This window comes from Dipodomys merriami, unplaced genomic scaffold (genome assembly GCF_024711535.1).
Source record: "Dipodomys merriami isolate MVZ:Mamm:240054 unplaced genomic scaffold, mDipMer1.0.p SCAF_8, whole genome shotgun sequence".
In the NCBI taxonomy this organism is placed as follows: domain Eukaryota; kingdom Metazoa; phylum Chordata; class Mammalia; order Rodentia; family Heteromyidae; genus Dipodomys; species Dipodomys merriami.
Window position 1 is genome coordinate 54,511,949 of NW_027206401.1, and position 16,000 is coordinate 54,527,948.

The window sequence follows — 16,000 nt, forward strand, 5'->3', positions numbered from 1 at the left end:
GGAGATGCATTGGTGTTGAACTCAGGGTGACCTGCTTTCTAGGCTCAGCTGTGATTCTGGCCCTCACCACATTTTTATGCATAACCTTCATGGGTGCCCCAAATCACCAACACAGCCTTCAGATACTTCATTTAAACTAATGTACAGATGCACATATCATAAATAATGACACAGCAGTCGAATAATAGCACTTTGACAATATTTGTTGGACCAATTAAAATATAATGCATTTGTTTAGTCATAAAATAAAGTGTATTTTGTTGTTTTTGTCTTGTTTTGTTTGTGATCCAAGGTCTGGACTAGAACTTGGTATCTAATGCTCACTTTTGATAATTGGCTGGCCATCTGCCTCAATATTTTTTAATACTAATAATTCAGAAAAGTAACTGTATACTCCACTTTCCAATATGAGTTCATTTAAACTTTATTATTTATTATTTAGACCAGGCTTTATTTCGTAATCATATGGGCCTGGAATTTGCGGTCCTCCTGCGTGCTGGGATTCCAGCACTAAATCTGCATTGCTGTTCACTCTTCTTAAATATAGATTTGTGTTAGGATGAAATACTTAATTTAGCCCTTAAACTTTTTAGAATGAATTAATAATTTGGAGCACTGCAGCTCCCTCCTCACCTATCTCTAGTGGTGAGGCAGTTCTATATGATTTTCCTAACTTTTTTCTACATTAAAAAAAATTGAATCAATTGTTATGTGAAGCATATTGACCGTTTTAACTACCATATGTGTAGCTAGCATTAAATATATGCAATTTGCATTTTAAATTACTTCACAGAAATTTAACTTAATTTAACTTAGCATAGAACTTTCATAAACAGAATGTATTCAATTTTTGTTTACAGCTTGTATTAAATATAATTTGCACAGCCACTATTTACATATGCACTTATATTAATTTACAGAGGTTTTTATACTTAATCATCTAAAAAATCTTCTAACTTATTTCGGTAATAATAGAGTTTAAGTTCTATCATTAATTATTGGTGCTACTGTATAATAGTATTGGTAAATACTATTATGTAGATTTTGGATGAACCCTTACAATTCCTGTAAGTTTTAGTAAATATCTAAGTGTGGAGACAGGAGAGATCACAGCCTCCCCCTCCCCAGTGGGGTACAGAGGCACTGACAGTGAAGGCCTAGCATTCTGTCAGGATCCACAGAGAAGACTCTCGCAGGGGTGGGGCACACTGGGAGCTCTCTTTGCAGGTGTCTCATTCTGAGATTCTCTCTCCTAAAATTGAGGGCGGTCGTGTTTTAGGGAGTTCATGTTTTGCTTCAAAGGGTTTAGACCTGAGGAAAATAAGCAATTAACAGAGATTCCTACAGACTTTTGTGACAACATTGCATCATATGCATCAAATGTTAACCCTCAAGTGCATTCTTGTTCCATCTCGTGCACTCGCCTCTACCCTTCTGGAAGGCTCCCCAGACAGTCACTACCTGAGACATTCGCTGCCCCAGACATACGCTGCCTGAGACAGTCACTGCCCCAGACAGTAGTGAGTACAGTGGTCACTCCGCAGACAGTCACAGGACAGTGGTCATTCTTTTTTTTGGGGGGGGGGTCTGGTCATGAGGCCTGAACTCTGGGCCTGGGCGCTGTCCCTCAGCTCTTCAGCTCAAGGCTAGTGCTCTACCACTTGAGCCACAGCGCCACTTCCAGCTTTTTTCCTTTTGCTTATGTAGTGCTGAGGAATCCAACTCAGGGCCTCATGCATGCAAGGCAAGTGCTCTACTACTGAGCCACCTTCCCAGCTCTGGGACAGTGGTCATTCTGCAGACAGTGACGGGACGGTAGTCACTTCCAGACAGTCACAGGACAGTGGTCATTGCCAGACAGTCATGGGACGGTGGTCACTGCCAGATAGTCACTAGATGGTGGTCACTCTGCAGATAGTCACGGGACGGTAGTCACTCCCAGACAGTCACGGGACAGTGGTCGCTCCGCAGACAGTAGCAGGGACAGTGGTCACTGCCAGACAGTCTCAGGGACGGTGGTCACTGCCAGACAGTCATGGGACAGTGGTCACTCTGAAGACAGTCATGGGATGGTGGTCACTCCCAGACAGTCACGGGATGGTGGTCACTCACAGACAGTCATGGGATGGTGGTCACTTCCAGACAGTCACAGGACAGTGGTCACTGCCAGACAATCCCTGGGTTCAAGTTCAGGTTCAGGTTCATGATCAGTTCATATTCACAGTTCAGGTTCACGGTCAGTTCAGGTTCAAGTCCATGGTCAGTTCAGGTACATAGCCGGTCAGGTTCACGGTAGGTCGGGTTCATGGTGGGTTCAGGTCCATGGTGGGTTCAGGTCCACGGTGGGTTCAGGTCCATGGTCGGTTCAGGTTCATGGTAGGTTCAGGTTCAGGTTCATGGCCAGTCAGGTTCATGGCCAGTCAGGTTCACGGAGGGTTCAGGTCCACGATGAGTTCAGGCTTGCGGCCGGTCTCAGACTTGGCCCTGCTGTGTGAAATCCTAGGGGTTGGGAGGGGCAGGCACCGTGGTAGCTGCTGGCCTCTCACCACCAGCCACTGAGGCTGTGGTTAGCGTGCTGTGCCTCCATCCCCGACTGTCCAGCAAAAAGCTGAGTCAGAGGCATGGCTAGGGAGGTAGAGCACCAGCCTTGCACCAAAAGGCCTGCAGCAGGAGCCCCTGGAGGTCCCTGGCTGAACACAGGTTCGGCAGAATCGGGGTGTCCTCTCTCGTTTCAGGACATTAGTGATGCCACCAGCCATGAAACGACATCAAGGACACATCTGAGTGTGCCAGTTCCTGGGAGACTGCAGGTGTTTGCTGACCTGTGCTCCCTCGGCCAGCCAGGGGAGGAGCAGCCTCCAGTGAGGTCGCCAGGTCTAAGTGCAGAGGAGAGGTCTCAGGGTCTGAGGGAGGAGGGGAGGTGGCAAGGTCTGAGGGAGGAGGAGAAGTCACAAGGTCTAAGGGAGGAGAGGAGGTCTTGGGAGGAGGGGAGGTCTGTGGGGATTCTGATGCAGGAGGGGAGGTCACAAGGTCTGAGAGAGGAAGGGAGGTCTCGGGTCTGAGGGATGTCTATTGTATTTGTCCCATTGGGTCACCACCGCCACCGGAGTGCTCTTCACATACGAATGGTCAGCCAAAACCCTCAGCATGGCTGCTTTGTAGCTTCAATAACAAAAACTGCTGCCATTTCGTGAGCACCCATTTCATGCCAGGGCTCCCATTCTGCTCATGTCATGTAATTCAAGCTGCAGCGGATCTCTTCTTTACAGAAGAGAGAACATACTGGAGAGGATAAGTACGATGTGGCCAAGGCACAGGAGACAGAAGAACTGGCGATGGGTTTAGTCCCACACTTATTTATCCTTTAAAGTGAATGTGCTAGAGCTCTGTGTGTGTGTGTGTGTGTGTGTGTGTGTGTGTGTGTGTATGTGTGTGCGTGCGCACGCGCATATGCATGTGTACATGCTTGTGTGCAGGTCCTGGGCCTTAAACTTACAGCCTGGGTGCTGTCCTGTAGCTATTTTTGCACAAGGCGAGTGCTCCACCACTTAAGCCACAGCTTCACTTGTCTTTTTTTGTGGTTAATGGAAGTCTCATGGACTTTTCTGCCTGAATTGATCTCATGATCTCTGCTAGCATTCTCAGATTGTAGCCTCCTGAGTAGTTAGGATTCTAGACCCTGGCTTCTGGTTATATTTTGCAACTCAAGAAAATCTGTGTGGGAATTAGCAATTGGACGTGGAGAGAGGAGTGGCAAAGCGGATATGTGAGTGGCCGCACATCATCTCTTCCTTCTGAGCTGGAATCCCCTCATGCAGAATTTGCTGTGCACTGTGAATCCTGGCACCAGCGGCTCCTGTTGTTCATTTACATTGCCCTAACATTCATTTACTTGGCACTTCTGTGCCTGTATCTCTACGCATCTAAAGAAATCTCCCTGTGATTCCCACTCATATCAAGCACTAACCATAATTCTAAGCATATTAAAATATGCTTAGGGCTGGTCAATGGTGGCTCACATCTGTAATCCTAGCCACTCGAAAGACTGAGATGCTGAGGGTCCTCATTCAAAGCCAGCCTGAGGAGGAAAGTCCTTGAGACCTTTTATTTTGTTTATCCACCAAAAAAAGCCAGAAGAGGAGGTGTGGCTCGAGTGGTAGAGTATCAGCCTTGAGCAAAATACCTCAGGGACAGTGTCCAGGCCCTGAGTTCAAACCCTAGGAGTAGCACACACACACACACACACACACACACACACACACACACACACACAGTGTTTTGAAATAATTGTTAGTGAGGTTCTTTAGGCTGCACCACGTTCACAGCATGCATTAGTGTCTGCAGTTGACACTCCCCAAGTCTGAGGCCACAGGAACTCTGGGCCCACTTCTGCCTTTGCCCACACTCCCTTGGCATTCTGGCTGTCTCTTGGGCTCAGGATTGAGAGCAGAGGGAGCTTGCTTGCTGAAATCATGCTTTTCTTAGTATAATTTAAATGAAGAACTCAACATGTGTTAATACAAGTTGATCAAGAAGGGTAGAAGAGCTTCAGAAATGCAAACAGTATTTGTGTTAGTCAAAAGTGGTTTAAGTGCTCTGTTGGGAAACTTCCAGTTTCATATAGTTCAGATTCTTTCTTTCTAGAAAACACACCAATTATTCCTTTATTTGAATGCATTCTTATGGCTTAAGTACATTTGATTTAGGCACTAACAAGAAATAAATGAAAGTAATCAGAATAGATGAGCCTCTGCTTGCTTGGAAAGGGGTGGGGAGAAGGACTGTCCTCCCAAATGGAGGCCTTGTGTAGGAGGACTCGCACACTCAATCAAGGAGTTAGAAACACACTTGCTGTTCATTCTCCCACAGACTCTGTGGAGGGCCACAGACTTCTTGTGTGCAGGGTCAGTTTCATCCTTTTGAAATGTTGTTTTTATATATCTTTCATCTTTCAGCCACTTATCAAGAAGTAAAAAACATAAATGCAAAAGACCCGTAAAATGGAAATGGGGTCAGACACTCTTTGTGACAGTTCTCAGATTTTTTTTTTTTTGTCATTTGTAAGAGGCAACATTAAATTCCAACTGTGGCATAATAGTCAGTGACAGAGAAGGATAAGCCAAGTGCATACCTTGCAAATACCAGCTTCATTCCCTAATAGATTTTGTGAATTTCCTATGGAATAGAGTCAAATGAAATAGGCAGGTTTATAATTTTCCCCATTGGACTTTTCTTAGTAAGACATACCTGACTAATCATTTGCAAAGAAAAGGAAATATTATGATGGATCAATTCATTACACTTTTAATATCAAGTCTATGTCCCTTCCAAAGTACAACATAACTTACATAGGCCAAGATAATTTTCATAAAAATAATAAAACATTCATGCTAACCATTTAATTAGAAACACAATCCATGCTGCAGGCTAGTTTCTTTCTGCTATCTAACATGCCACCCACATGAAGTTAAACATATTATTTAATGTCATATATTTCTTTTACAAACATGTTTTTGATATAGAACAATATAATTTTTGTAAAATTGGCATATATGCCAAGTATATCAAATTTTATTTTGCCTACTTTCTAGCGTTGTAGAAAATCACCAAGAATGAGCTGAAACTGCTCCTGTCTTCATGTTTAAGCCTAGCTAGGAAGGTATCCCACATGGAAACCCAAAGTACACAAAAATACCAACCTTATATTTTTGCACTTAAAATTAATACAAAAGTGTTGAAAAGTGGCATGTAGAATGTTGGTATAGGAGACTACCAATATGCTTTTGAAAAGTGGCTTGAACAGGGACATTAAAAATTACATTCATTATGAAAATAGTCCACTAGAAATGAATTTCATTTTAATAATGAACAACCATGTTGAATGCAAGAAAGTTTTCTAAAGAGTAATTAATTTTGTTCAAAAGTCTTAACAGATTGTCAGAATATTTCAAGAAATCAAAACCAAGGTGACTTTTATTAGCACATTACTTGTGCAAAGGAGTGGTATCATGATGACATTTGCACGGATGTGTGTAATGAGTGGCCTCTGGTCCTGTCCGCCACTCATTATTCGCTCTTTCCTCCTGTGGCCCCCAACCCTCTGCACACCTCTCATAGGAACCTCTGCACTACTGACAGACTCACTTCCTCCCACAGAACACACATGTGAGAGAACATGTGACACGTGTGTTCACCTAACACAAAACATCTAACTTCACCTAATACAAAGAGCTCACGTCCCTCAGGTTTCCTGATAACAAAGACCAGCATAATATGCTTAAAAACAAGAAGAAATAGAAAAAGTATACATAGTAAGATACCTTTCAGTCCATTATTTAGAAATGAAAGGAAGGCCACACGATAATGACCACGATCGCTGTCCCAAGGAGTTAAATCAAAATGAACACCAGCGATTCTTCACAAAAATACATTTAATTGGCAGTTTCTCCAGAAAGTGGTTGTTATATTCAGGAAAGAAGAGGAATTGTGACCGAGTGTGGACACTCCTGGTGTGTTTTTATATCAGCCATACAAAGTCTTTGGAGATGAAGATTGGGTCTGGTAGTATTAAATATACACCAAATTCGCGTCAGTGATTTGTGCTTCTATGTGTTTGACACGTAATACATACAAAATTATAATAATACAAAAACATCATATGCTATATTGAAAAAGTACATTCACAAATAGACACATTAAAACAGATAAATAGTTAAATTAACAAAAAAGCATAATCACATTTTTAAGTACAATGACATATTTAGTGTGAATAGCAAATTCAACAGTGACTTTTGAACACATTTTAAAATCCAATGAACCTTGCAGACTTAAAAGTACAATTCTATTAAGTATCATATTAAAATTCTTAAATTTTATTAAATACTATAGTTATACACTACTTATATATAATCTCTGTTTTAAATAATGAGGTCCCTAGAGACTAAACATAATGGTTTGAAATTTGTTGTGTATGAACTTTTTTATAATTATTTAAAATCTTCTTTCAATATTATACTAATAATAGAGCTAATTGAACACACTTAACTTCATATTTATATATTTATTATACTGTATTTTTTCTTTGAGATAAGATCCTACTATATTGCCTGCACTAGCCTCAAACCCATGACCAGGATCCTACCTCAGTCTCCTGAGTGCTAGAATTACAAATATATATCTTCATGCCAGTCCAAGTGTGCTTGTACTTTACATATCTAAATTTATCATTGCAATATTCAAACAGGCTACATAGTTCAATATAATTATTCTGTTCACTTATTCTTAAACACTAAATTGTTTTCAGGACAAAACTTAAAAAAAAGATGTGTTACGTTTTGTAAGTTTTATTTTAGAAGCAATTTCATCCTTAAGCTTGTTCTTTTGTATTTTATATTACTCTCTTGACAATATATTATAAATTGAAAGTTGCATGAGGACACACAGAAGCCCACAGCATTTTCTTCTAGGTTATCTATTTATATTGACATTCAATGGCTTTGTATTAATATTTTTCTTTTCACGTTTGGTGAGATGATACTTTTCTACTCCAACATGCGTACATCTCATTTTATTCAACTTCCATGTTTTTAATCTTTGATCTACATCGATTTTGTTATGCTTTGTATTTTCTATTTTCGACTAGTTTTGTTTTATTTTCACTTGGAAAATGTATGTTGATATTTCCGTTATAAATTCTACCTTTTAGAAAGCCCACACTTAATTATGTGCAACAGTTCTACAATAACTTATAGTTGTTTTATTTTTTGGTCTTTACTTGCTAGGCAGGTTCTCTTTTCCCTGAGCTGTGTATCCATTCTCTGGCTTTCAAGGACCCTGTTTCAAGCAGAGCAGCGTTGTGCAGCGGTAGAACCTCACCAAGGTGAGGGCTGGTGACATGTATGGATACGTTTTGGGTTTGCCTTCCAAGTGGACATGGGCCTTGGCCTCACCTCCTCCTCCTCCTTGCCTCCTGGCCTAGGCGTAAAACTAAAACAGAAATACTGTTCCTTTACATCTGATTTATATTATTTATATTTTTATAAAAATATAATTTGAATTATGCCCTTTCTTCATAACATATAAATGCCAAAAGCTATTAACATTTATACTTGCATGCTTTTGTATTGATTATGGAGATTTAAGGTTTTCAGGAAGTTTATGTAGGGGAAACCTGTTGCCTGATGTTCCCTAGGATATCAAAAGATACCAGCCTTACTGGGTGCCAGTGGCTCATGCCTATAATTCTAGCTTCTCACTAAGATTACTGACAATTACAGTTCAAAGCCAGCTGGGGCAGGAAAGTCTGTGAGACTCTTATCTCCAATGAACCACCAAAAAGCCAGAAATAGAGCTGTGGCCCAAGTGGTAGTCAGCTTTGAGCAAAAAAGCTCAGGGACAGTGCCCAGGTCTTGAATTCAAGCCCCAGGACCAGCACATACACACACACATGTGCACACATGTGCAGGTGCGCGCGCACACACACACACACAAATGTGCTAAATAGGTGATTGAGAATGTCACCCAGGTGCTGAGGGCTGGTAGGAGTATTTATGACTGTATTTGCTTGATTGACTTTCAGCCTCTGCAAACTTGTACTGGAAAGTGTTTAGAACAATAGCAACTAGAAAAGAATGAACTTTCAGAAAATCATCTCTTGTGAGAACAATCTGAAAAGTTTGTGCATGAATTTGCTCAAGCTTTGTATAATCAGGAATTTCCTTACATAATTCCACAGAAGCTGCACAATCTCTTTGGAAATGTTTCTTTCACATTCTTCTTCTAAAAGTGGGGTTTGAAGAGAAAATTGCAAGAGATTTTTTCATTACAAAAATCCTACTTTCTCTCCTGCTGAACATTTGCTCCTTTATTTCATTATATTTGTCTTCTGATTATTACATAATTTCTGAATTCACCAGATGTTACAGCTGTTACGTTGCCAGAAAACAAGTGTATTTCCTACTGCAGTTACTGTGTGAGTTCTGGCAGATGTCCAGTCTTAGGAATGACAGAGGACAAGCGTTCAAAATGTCGTGAAGGAAAGATGGAGACAGCAAGACAGACTTACCAGGGGTGGAGGTATCGTGTTCTGAGAGGAATTTGTTAAGAATGGGGGAGGAATATTACACAGGTTTATACCAGTGGCTCCCAGGGAAGCTTAATGGGGAGGGAGATTTTGGAATAAACTAGATAAGCAAGCACAGTGTCCCCCAGTCTCCTGATCGGCTGGCCTGCCATGGGAAAGAGAAGGCTGGAGATGTGGTGAGATGTGCAGGAGAAATGGCTCACACTGTCCTGGCTTGTGTTTGAATGCAGGGGACTTTATTTGTTCTCACATATTCAAAATAGGAAGATACTTCAGTAAGTAAAAAGTGTTCACTTGCTATAAGTTAACAATGAGTAGTTAGGTGTTTAGCTTCTTCAAGTTGATATGTCTCTTAACCTGTTGAGTACCATACCTCAACACTATTAATTGAAAAAAAGAAACAATAGGAGTTAATGAGGAGGGGTGATCCCAGGCACTGTTTTGAAAAGCATGCATAAGGTATTGCTGTGAGCCATGTTGGAATGCTGGCATGTGTGTACAATGCATGTAATACTTGTTCCTGATTCAATATATAAAATGTCCAGTTTTATAGCTTTGCAAAACATTTACCAATTGAGAGAAAATGAGGAGTGGTAAATTTAAACATTCTTGTTAGCATTATTAAATTAGGGCAGTTTCAGAAATATGACTTCTGACAAAAACTTGTAGCAATTAACAGTACACATGATTTCATTCATCATTAGTCATTGTCCTGCTTTTATGGAGCCTGTTGTAAGGCTGCAGATGAAAATGGTCTTCGTTCTTTGAAAGAGATCTACTGATTAGCATCATGTTTAAATTCCAAGCACTTATCATTATTGCATTACACGATGAACACAGATTGGAAACACAAAGTGGGAGTTCATTTGGAAATATTAAATGAGACAGACATAGTCACTGATACAGCTCTGCATTTTGTGCTAAGAAGTATGTAATATATTTTCCTGTTTTGGCACTTTGAGCATTGGGGAAGGTTCTGATGTACCTGCTGATACTTATCTGTGAAATGGCACCATTAATTTTGTGAGTTTGGTAAATCTGCTTATCTTTAGTGAGATCAGTTATAATTAGGTTTGGAAAATGCCATACCCTTTCTATCTGTGTGTGAGTGGCCAATCATTTAGTATTCATACCTAGTCAATGAACACCGACAGACCTGGAGGTGTTCTGTGACTTGTGGTTGTATAGTTTGTATTTCCTTTTGTGTGTGGCTGCTAATAATTTCCTTCATCTGCGGATGCCCCCGCCGCTGACCTCTGCCCCCTTGCCTCTGTCCACTCTGCCCCTGGCCGTGGGTGTCAGTCTCTCCCTGACCCCACATCTGAAATCCCCGCAACTTCGCGGAGTGGGGGGTCCTCCCCTGGCTGCCTCCCCAGGTGTGGCTCTGCTTCGCGGCTGTGTGGTGGATACCAAGATGGCTCCCCCTACATGGATACCGCAGGAGCTACTCTATTATTGGAGAATCCCCAATCCCCTTGCACCCGGCCCTGTCCGGAGAGCTCCTGCGCCAGAGTCGCGGCCCCATGGCCATGGTGCCAAGGTGACATGGTGTCACTCCCGCACAGCTCAAGCCTGGGCCGGCGAGCGCCGCCCGGCCGCCATGCAACTCTGTCTGGCCCTGGATGGCCACAGCCCTGCTCCGGAGGCCGACTCCCAGGCTCCCTCTGGGGCTGACACCTAGCCCAGGGCCAGGTCTGCTCCGGGGGCCCAAAGATCCCTGGATAGCCGGTCCTTGGCCGAGCTCTAGGCCCCATCTGTGCCTGGCCAGGGGAACTCGCTCCCCGCCCCCTCTCCCTCCTCTCCTCTCCCCTTTCTTCCCCTCCCCTCTCTCCTTCCCTCTCCCCTCTTCCCCTCCTCTCCCCCTCCTTCCCTCCCCTCCCCCTGCTCTCCGCCCCTCCCCCTCCTCCCCTCCCCCTCCTCTCCTCCCCTTTCTTCCCCTCCCCTCTCTCTTTCCCTCTCCCCTCTTCCCCTCCCCTCCCCCCTCTTCTCCCCTCTCCTCTCCTCCCCTCTCCCCTCTTCTCCCCTGTTCTCTCCTCTCCTTCCCTCCCCCTTCTTCCCCTCTTCTCCCCTTCCTTTCCTCCCCTCCCCCTCTTCCCCTCCCCCCCTCTCCTTCCCACCTCTCCCCCTTCACCTCCCCCAGGCCGGCTGCGGCCTCTCCCCAAGACCTGGCACCAGGCCTTGGCTTCCAACTCCAGAATCCCAGAGCCTGTGGATCCGGGGTGCGCAGCCCCCTTGAGAAATGTCACGGAGTGAATCACAATGACTTTTTATTAAACCACTAACTACCAACGAGGGGAAAGTGCAGTTCCTGGTGTCCAGGGGAGGGCGGGGCCTCCACTATTGTCCAAGGGGGGGCGGGGCCTCCAGTGTTGTCCAAGGGGAGGGCGGGGCCTCCAGTGTTGTCCAATGGGAGGACGGGGCCTCCAGTACCGGGCGGAGCCTCCAGTGATGTCCAAGGAGAGGGTGAAGCCTTCTCTGCAGGGCTGGGCCACCAGTGTGAGACAGGGCCTCAGGTGCTGTCCAATGGGAGGGTGGGACCTCCATTGTGGGGCGGGGCCTCCGGTGCTATCCAATAGGAGGAAGGGGCCTCCAGTGTGGGGCAGGGTCAAGGGTGCAGTCCAAGGGGAGGGTGGGGCCTCCAGTTCAGGGCGAGGCCTCTGGTGCTTTCCAAGGGTAGGGCGGGACATCCGGTGTTGTCCAAAGGGGAGGGCGGGGCCTCCGGTGCTGTCCAAAGAGAGAGGGGGGTGGTCTCCAGTGAGGGGCGGGACCTCCGGTGCCGGGAGGGACCTCTGATGCGAGCCCTGGGGGGGTGGGCAATGAGGGCCCGTGACCTCCACCCCACACCCCAAGCCGATCCCAGCGCCAACAGGGCAGCTGTGTCAGGTGCGGCCTCCTCCCCAGTTCAGCGGGGCAGCTGGACCTCAGCGTCCCAGACTCACAGTGACGCCAGGTCCATGATGGAGAGCACCGGCACTAGTCGTCCAGGTCACTGTCGAGGTCCAGGTCCTCAAGGAACCCAGAGGCCGCCTCGCCCGGGGCCCCGCTCGCCCAGCACCAGGCTCAGCAGGGCCAGCTCCGCCTCCAAGGCCTCCTCGGCCCCCAGGGCTTCCCCGGCCTCAGCACAAGCCAGGGCTCTCCAGCTCCCCCGGCCCTGTGTGCGGACCCCCGCGCTGCGGCCGGCCTTCTGGGGCTCCGGCTCCTCGTCGCTCTGTGGCTCGTCTTCTTCCACCAAGACTGGAAGATGGTGTACCCAGGGCCTAGGCATTACCAGGCGGGGCCCCAAGATGACTTTGGACTGCAGTGGCTTCTCAGGGGCCTCAGCCAAGGACGCTGCCCTGAGCATCAGACCTACGCTCCTGGGGGTTCTGGCCCGACCGCGGGCCGTCAGTGGGCGCCCCTGGATCCCGGGCTTCCGGGCTGGGCAGCTGGTCAGGGCACGCCTCTGGGCCACAGGCATGCTGGCTGGGCCATAAGCGATCTGGAGGTTCGCCAGGACCTCCGAAGCCCACCCCAGGCTGGCAGGGGCCACCTTCGGGCTTCTCCAGGAGAAGGGCCAGAGGCGGCGGCGGCCCGGCTGAGGTCTGGGCTGGGGTCTTGGCTCAGCTCTGGGCTGGGGGCCTGGCCGGGGTCGGACATGGGGTTGGGGCTGGGATCGTGGCTTGGATCCGGACTGGGGTGTCACCCGGGTTGTGGTCCAACGTCGCAGGGCGCGGACCAGCCTTCCTCTCCAGGATCCATTGACGCTTGAGCTAGCGGACGCGGGGAGATCACAGGACGACATGTCGCCGGCTCCATGGTCGCCTGAGAAATGAGCCAGGGACGTGGGCGTGGCTGTTAGGCCTGGGTTCCAGGTTCCATTCTTCCTTTGTGAGGCTGGTGAGGTCATCTCCGTGTCCACGTGGGCCTCCCCACCCCCATATGGGAGCCCAGCCTGACCCGTTCGGACTGCACCAGGTCTGCACCGCGTTCTCTACCCTCCCCCTCACACACCGTACCTCCCTGGGTGGCCAGGGGCAGCAGCGCAGGGCCTCCGGGTGGACTCAGCCCTCCTCTTCTCCTTGGTGGTGATTCACCCTGGATGAAGCAACCACACAGTCTCTTGGGGCCTGTGCAGCCCGCCTGCCCCGTGCCATGGGAGCAGGGACGGCCTGGCCTGTTGTCACTGTACATGGCCCCAGTGCTGTCCACCGTGATCCCCAGTGCCGACCGTGAACCCCGGCGGCGGGCATGGCCGCCACCCCTGCAGAGGTGACCAGTGGGACTGCTACAGACTGGCTGCAACAGGGCAGCTCCAGTCCTCACCGGGCATCCAAGCACCTAATATACATGCATACATAAATGAATACATACATACATGCATACATAAATACACACAAATATATGTATACATGAATTCGTGATATACACACACAAGCATACATACAGTACCATGGCCTTGTGGTTATATGCACACATACACACATAGTTCCATGGCTTTGTGATCTCTACACACATGCATACGTACTTAGTTTCATGGCCTTGTGAACTCTATACACATGTACACACACAGAGTTTCAAGGCCTTGTGAGATATATATATATATATATATATATATATATATATATATATACACTCATACATAGTTTCATAACTTTGTCATATACCCACATGCATACACACAATTTTGTAGTCTTCTGCTATGTACACACATGCATAAACAGGTTCATGGTTGTGATCTATGCACACATGCACACACGGTTTCATGGCCTTGTGATATATATACACACATTATTTTATGGCCTTATCGTATATACACATGCATACACATAGTTTCATGGCCTTGTGATACATGCATATATACCATGCATGTACACATACATACACAGTTTCCTGGCCTTGTGATACACATGCCTACACACAGTTACATAGCCTTGTGATACATGCACATACCCCGATATACACATGGCCTTGTGCTGCACACACACATGCATACACACACAGTTACATGGGCTTGTGATACAGCCACACACCCATACATACACATGGCCTTGTGATGCACACATTCATGCATACATACACAGTTACATGGTCTTGTTATCATGGCATACCTGCCTGGCACATAGCTAAATCTGTGGTTTGGACTTCTCCCTTGAACAGGGGCTTCTCCTTCTCCTCCTTCTCCTTCTCCTTCTCCTTCTCCTCCTTCTCCTTCTCCTTCTCCTTCTCCTTCTCCTTCTCCTTCTCCTTCTTCTTCTTCTTCTTCTTTTTCTTCTGTCAGTCCTTGGGCTTGAACTCTGGGCCTGGGCGCTGTCCCTCAGCTCTTCAGCTCAAGGCTAGTGCTCTACCACTTGAGCTACAGTGCCATTTCTGGTTTTCTAATGGTTTATTGGAGATAAGAGTCTCACAGAGTTTCCTGCCCAGGCTAGCTTTGAACTGTGATCCTCAGATCTCAGCCTCCTGAGTAGCTAGGATTATAGGCGTGAGCACCTGGTGGGCAATTTCTTCTTGACATACTTCTTGACTCTCTATATTTATCTTCATATGTATTATTTATCTTTAAGTATTGTGGCTTCCACTTAGGATTTTGTCCTTTCAGCCTTTTTGCTCATGGCTGGTGTTCTACCACTTGAGTAATGCCTCTAGCTTGGCCTTTTGTTGACTATTTTGCAGATGGTGTCTCATGAAGTTTTTGGTCCATGCTTCTTGGAATCTCCATCCTCCTGACCTCCGCCACCTGTGTAGCAACAGCACTGGCTGCCACTCACATCTCTTTTGCTATGGCTTCCTAGAGTTCTCTCCATCTCACATTTTTCCTTTTAGTTCTTTATTTTATGACTCAGAAAACAGGCTAATTCATGCTGTTCCTTATTATATTTCACTTTTGGTTTTGTTTTTAACCACCAAAAAAGCCAAAGTAAAGTTGTGGCTCAAATGGAAGCATGCTAGATGTAAGCCAAAAAGCTCAGGGATAGCACTCAGTTCTTGAGTTTAAGCCCCAGGACAGGCATGAAAGAAAGAAAGAAAGAAAGAAAGAAAGAAAGAAAGAAAGAAAGAAAGAAAGAAAGAAAGAAAGAAAGAAAGAAAGAAAGAAAGAAAGAAAGAGGAAGGAAGGAAGGAAGGAAGGAAGGAAGGAAAGAAAGAAGAAAGGAAGGAAGGAAGGAAGAAAAGAAAGAAAGAAAGAAAGAAAGAAAGAAAGAAGATATTATTCCATATGACTTGTACCTAATTATGCTTTATCCTTTCCACCTCATTTCATGATAATGTCACATACAATTTTAATGACTTAACACATTATTATTCTGATGCTCACCACAGAAATGTGCAACAAATATGTACTATATAACTAGAGTTGACATTCTGTTAGAGGAAATAAGAAGACCATGGCCCCACATGGTTTAAATTCTGCTAGAAAATGTATACTTGCAGCCAGATAGAGAACCATCCACAGGGAAGAAAACATAACTATAAGACATCAGGGAATGAAATCCCTGGCAAGACTCCACAGAGGAGAATGTGAAGCTGAGGCTGATTGAGATCCTCAACTTTTATTTAGTATTTATTATTATTTTTATAAAATATTTCTTATTGTAAAAATACTGTGCAGAGGGGTTACAGTTACATGAGTAAGGCGTACATCTCATTGTTACAATGGGTCAACCTGTATCCTCATTTCAGCATTTTGTTATTTCCCTTCCCCTCCCCAAATTAGAAAAATGTATATACAAGATGCTGGGCACTGACATCAAATATGGTGAAAACAGGGGTTATTATTTTTATTTTTATTTTTTGGTTGGTGGTGGGGCTTGAACTCTGGGCCTGGGCATTGTCCCTCAGCTCTGCAGCTCAAGGTGAAGGCTCTACCACTTGAGCCAAAGCGCCACTTCCAGTTTTCTGGTGGTTTATTGGAGATAAGTGTCTCACAGACTTTCCTGCCCGGTC

The 16,000-nt window shown here is 45.5% G+C and overlaps 1 protein-coding gene across 1 annotated transcript; it reads right to left on the reverse strand.

Moving 5' to 3' along the window:
• Window positions 1-11,387: 11,387 nt before the first annotated feature.
• On the reverse strand, window positions 11,388-12,869 carry LOC138819211 (keratinocyte proline-rich protein-like). Its single transcript, XM_070010551.1, has 2 exons — window positions 12,022-12,869; window positions 11,388-11,806 (listed from the first exon to the last, which is right to left on the reverse strand). Exon 1 carries the CDS (start codon window positions 12,861-12,863, stop codon window positions 12,090-12,092), a length of 774 nt encoding a protein of 257 aa, XP_069866652.1. The 5' UTR covers window positions 12,864-12,869; the 3' UTR covers window positions 11,388-11,806; window positions 12,022-12,089.
• Between the last annotated feature and the right edge of the window lie 3,131 nt (window positions 12,870-16,000).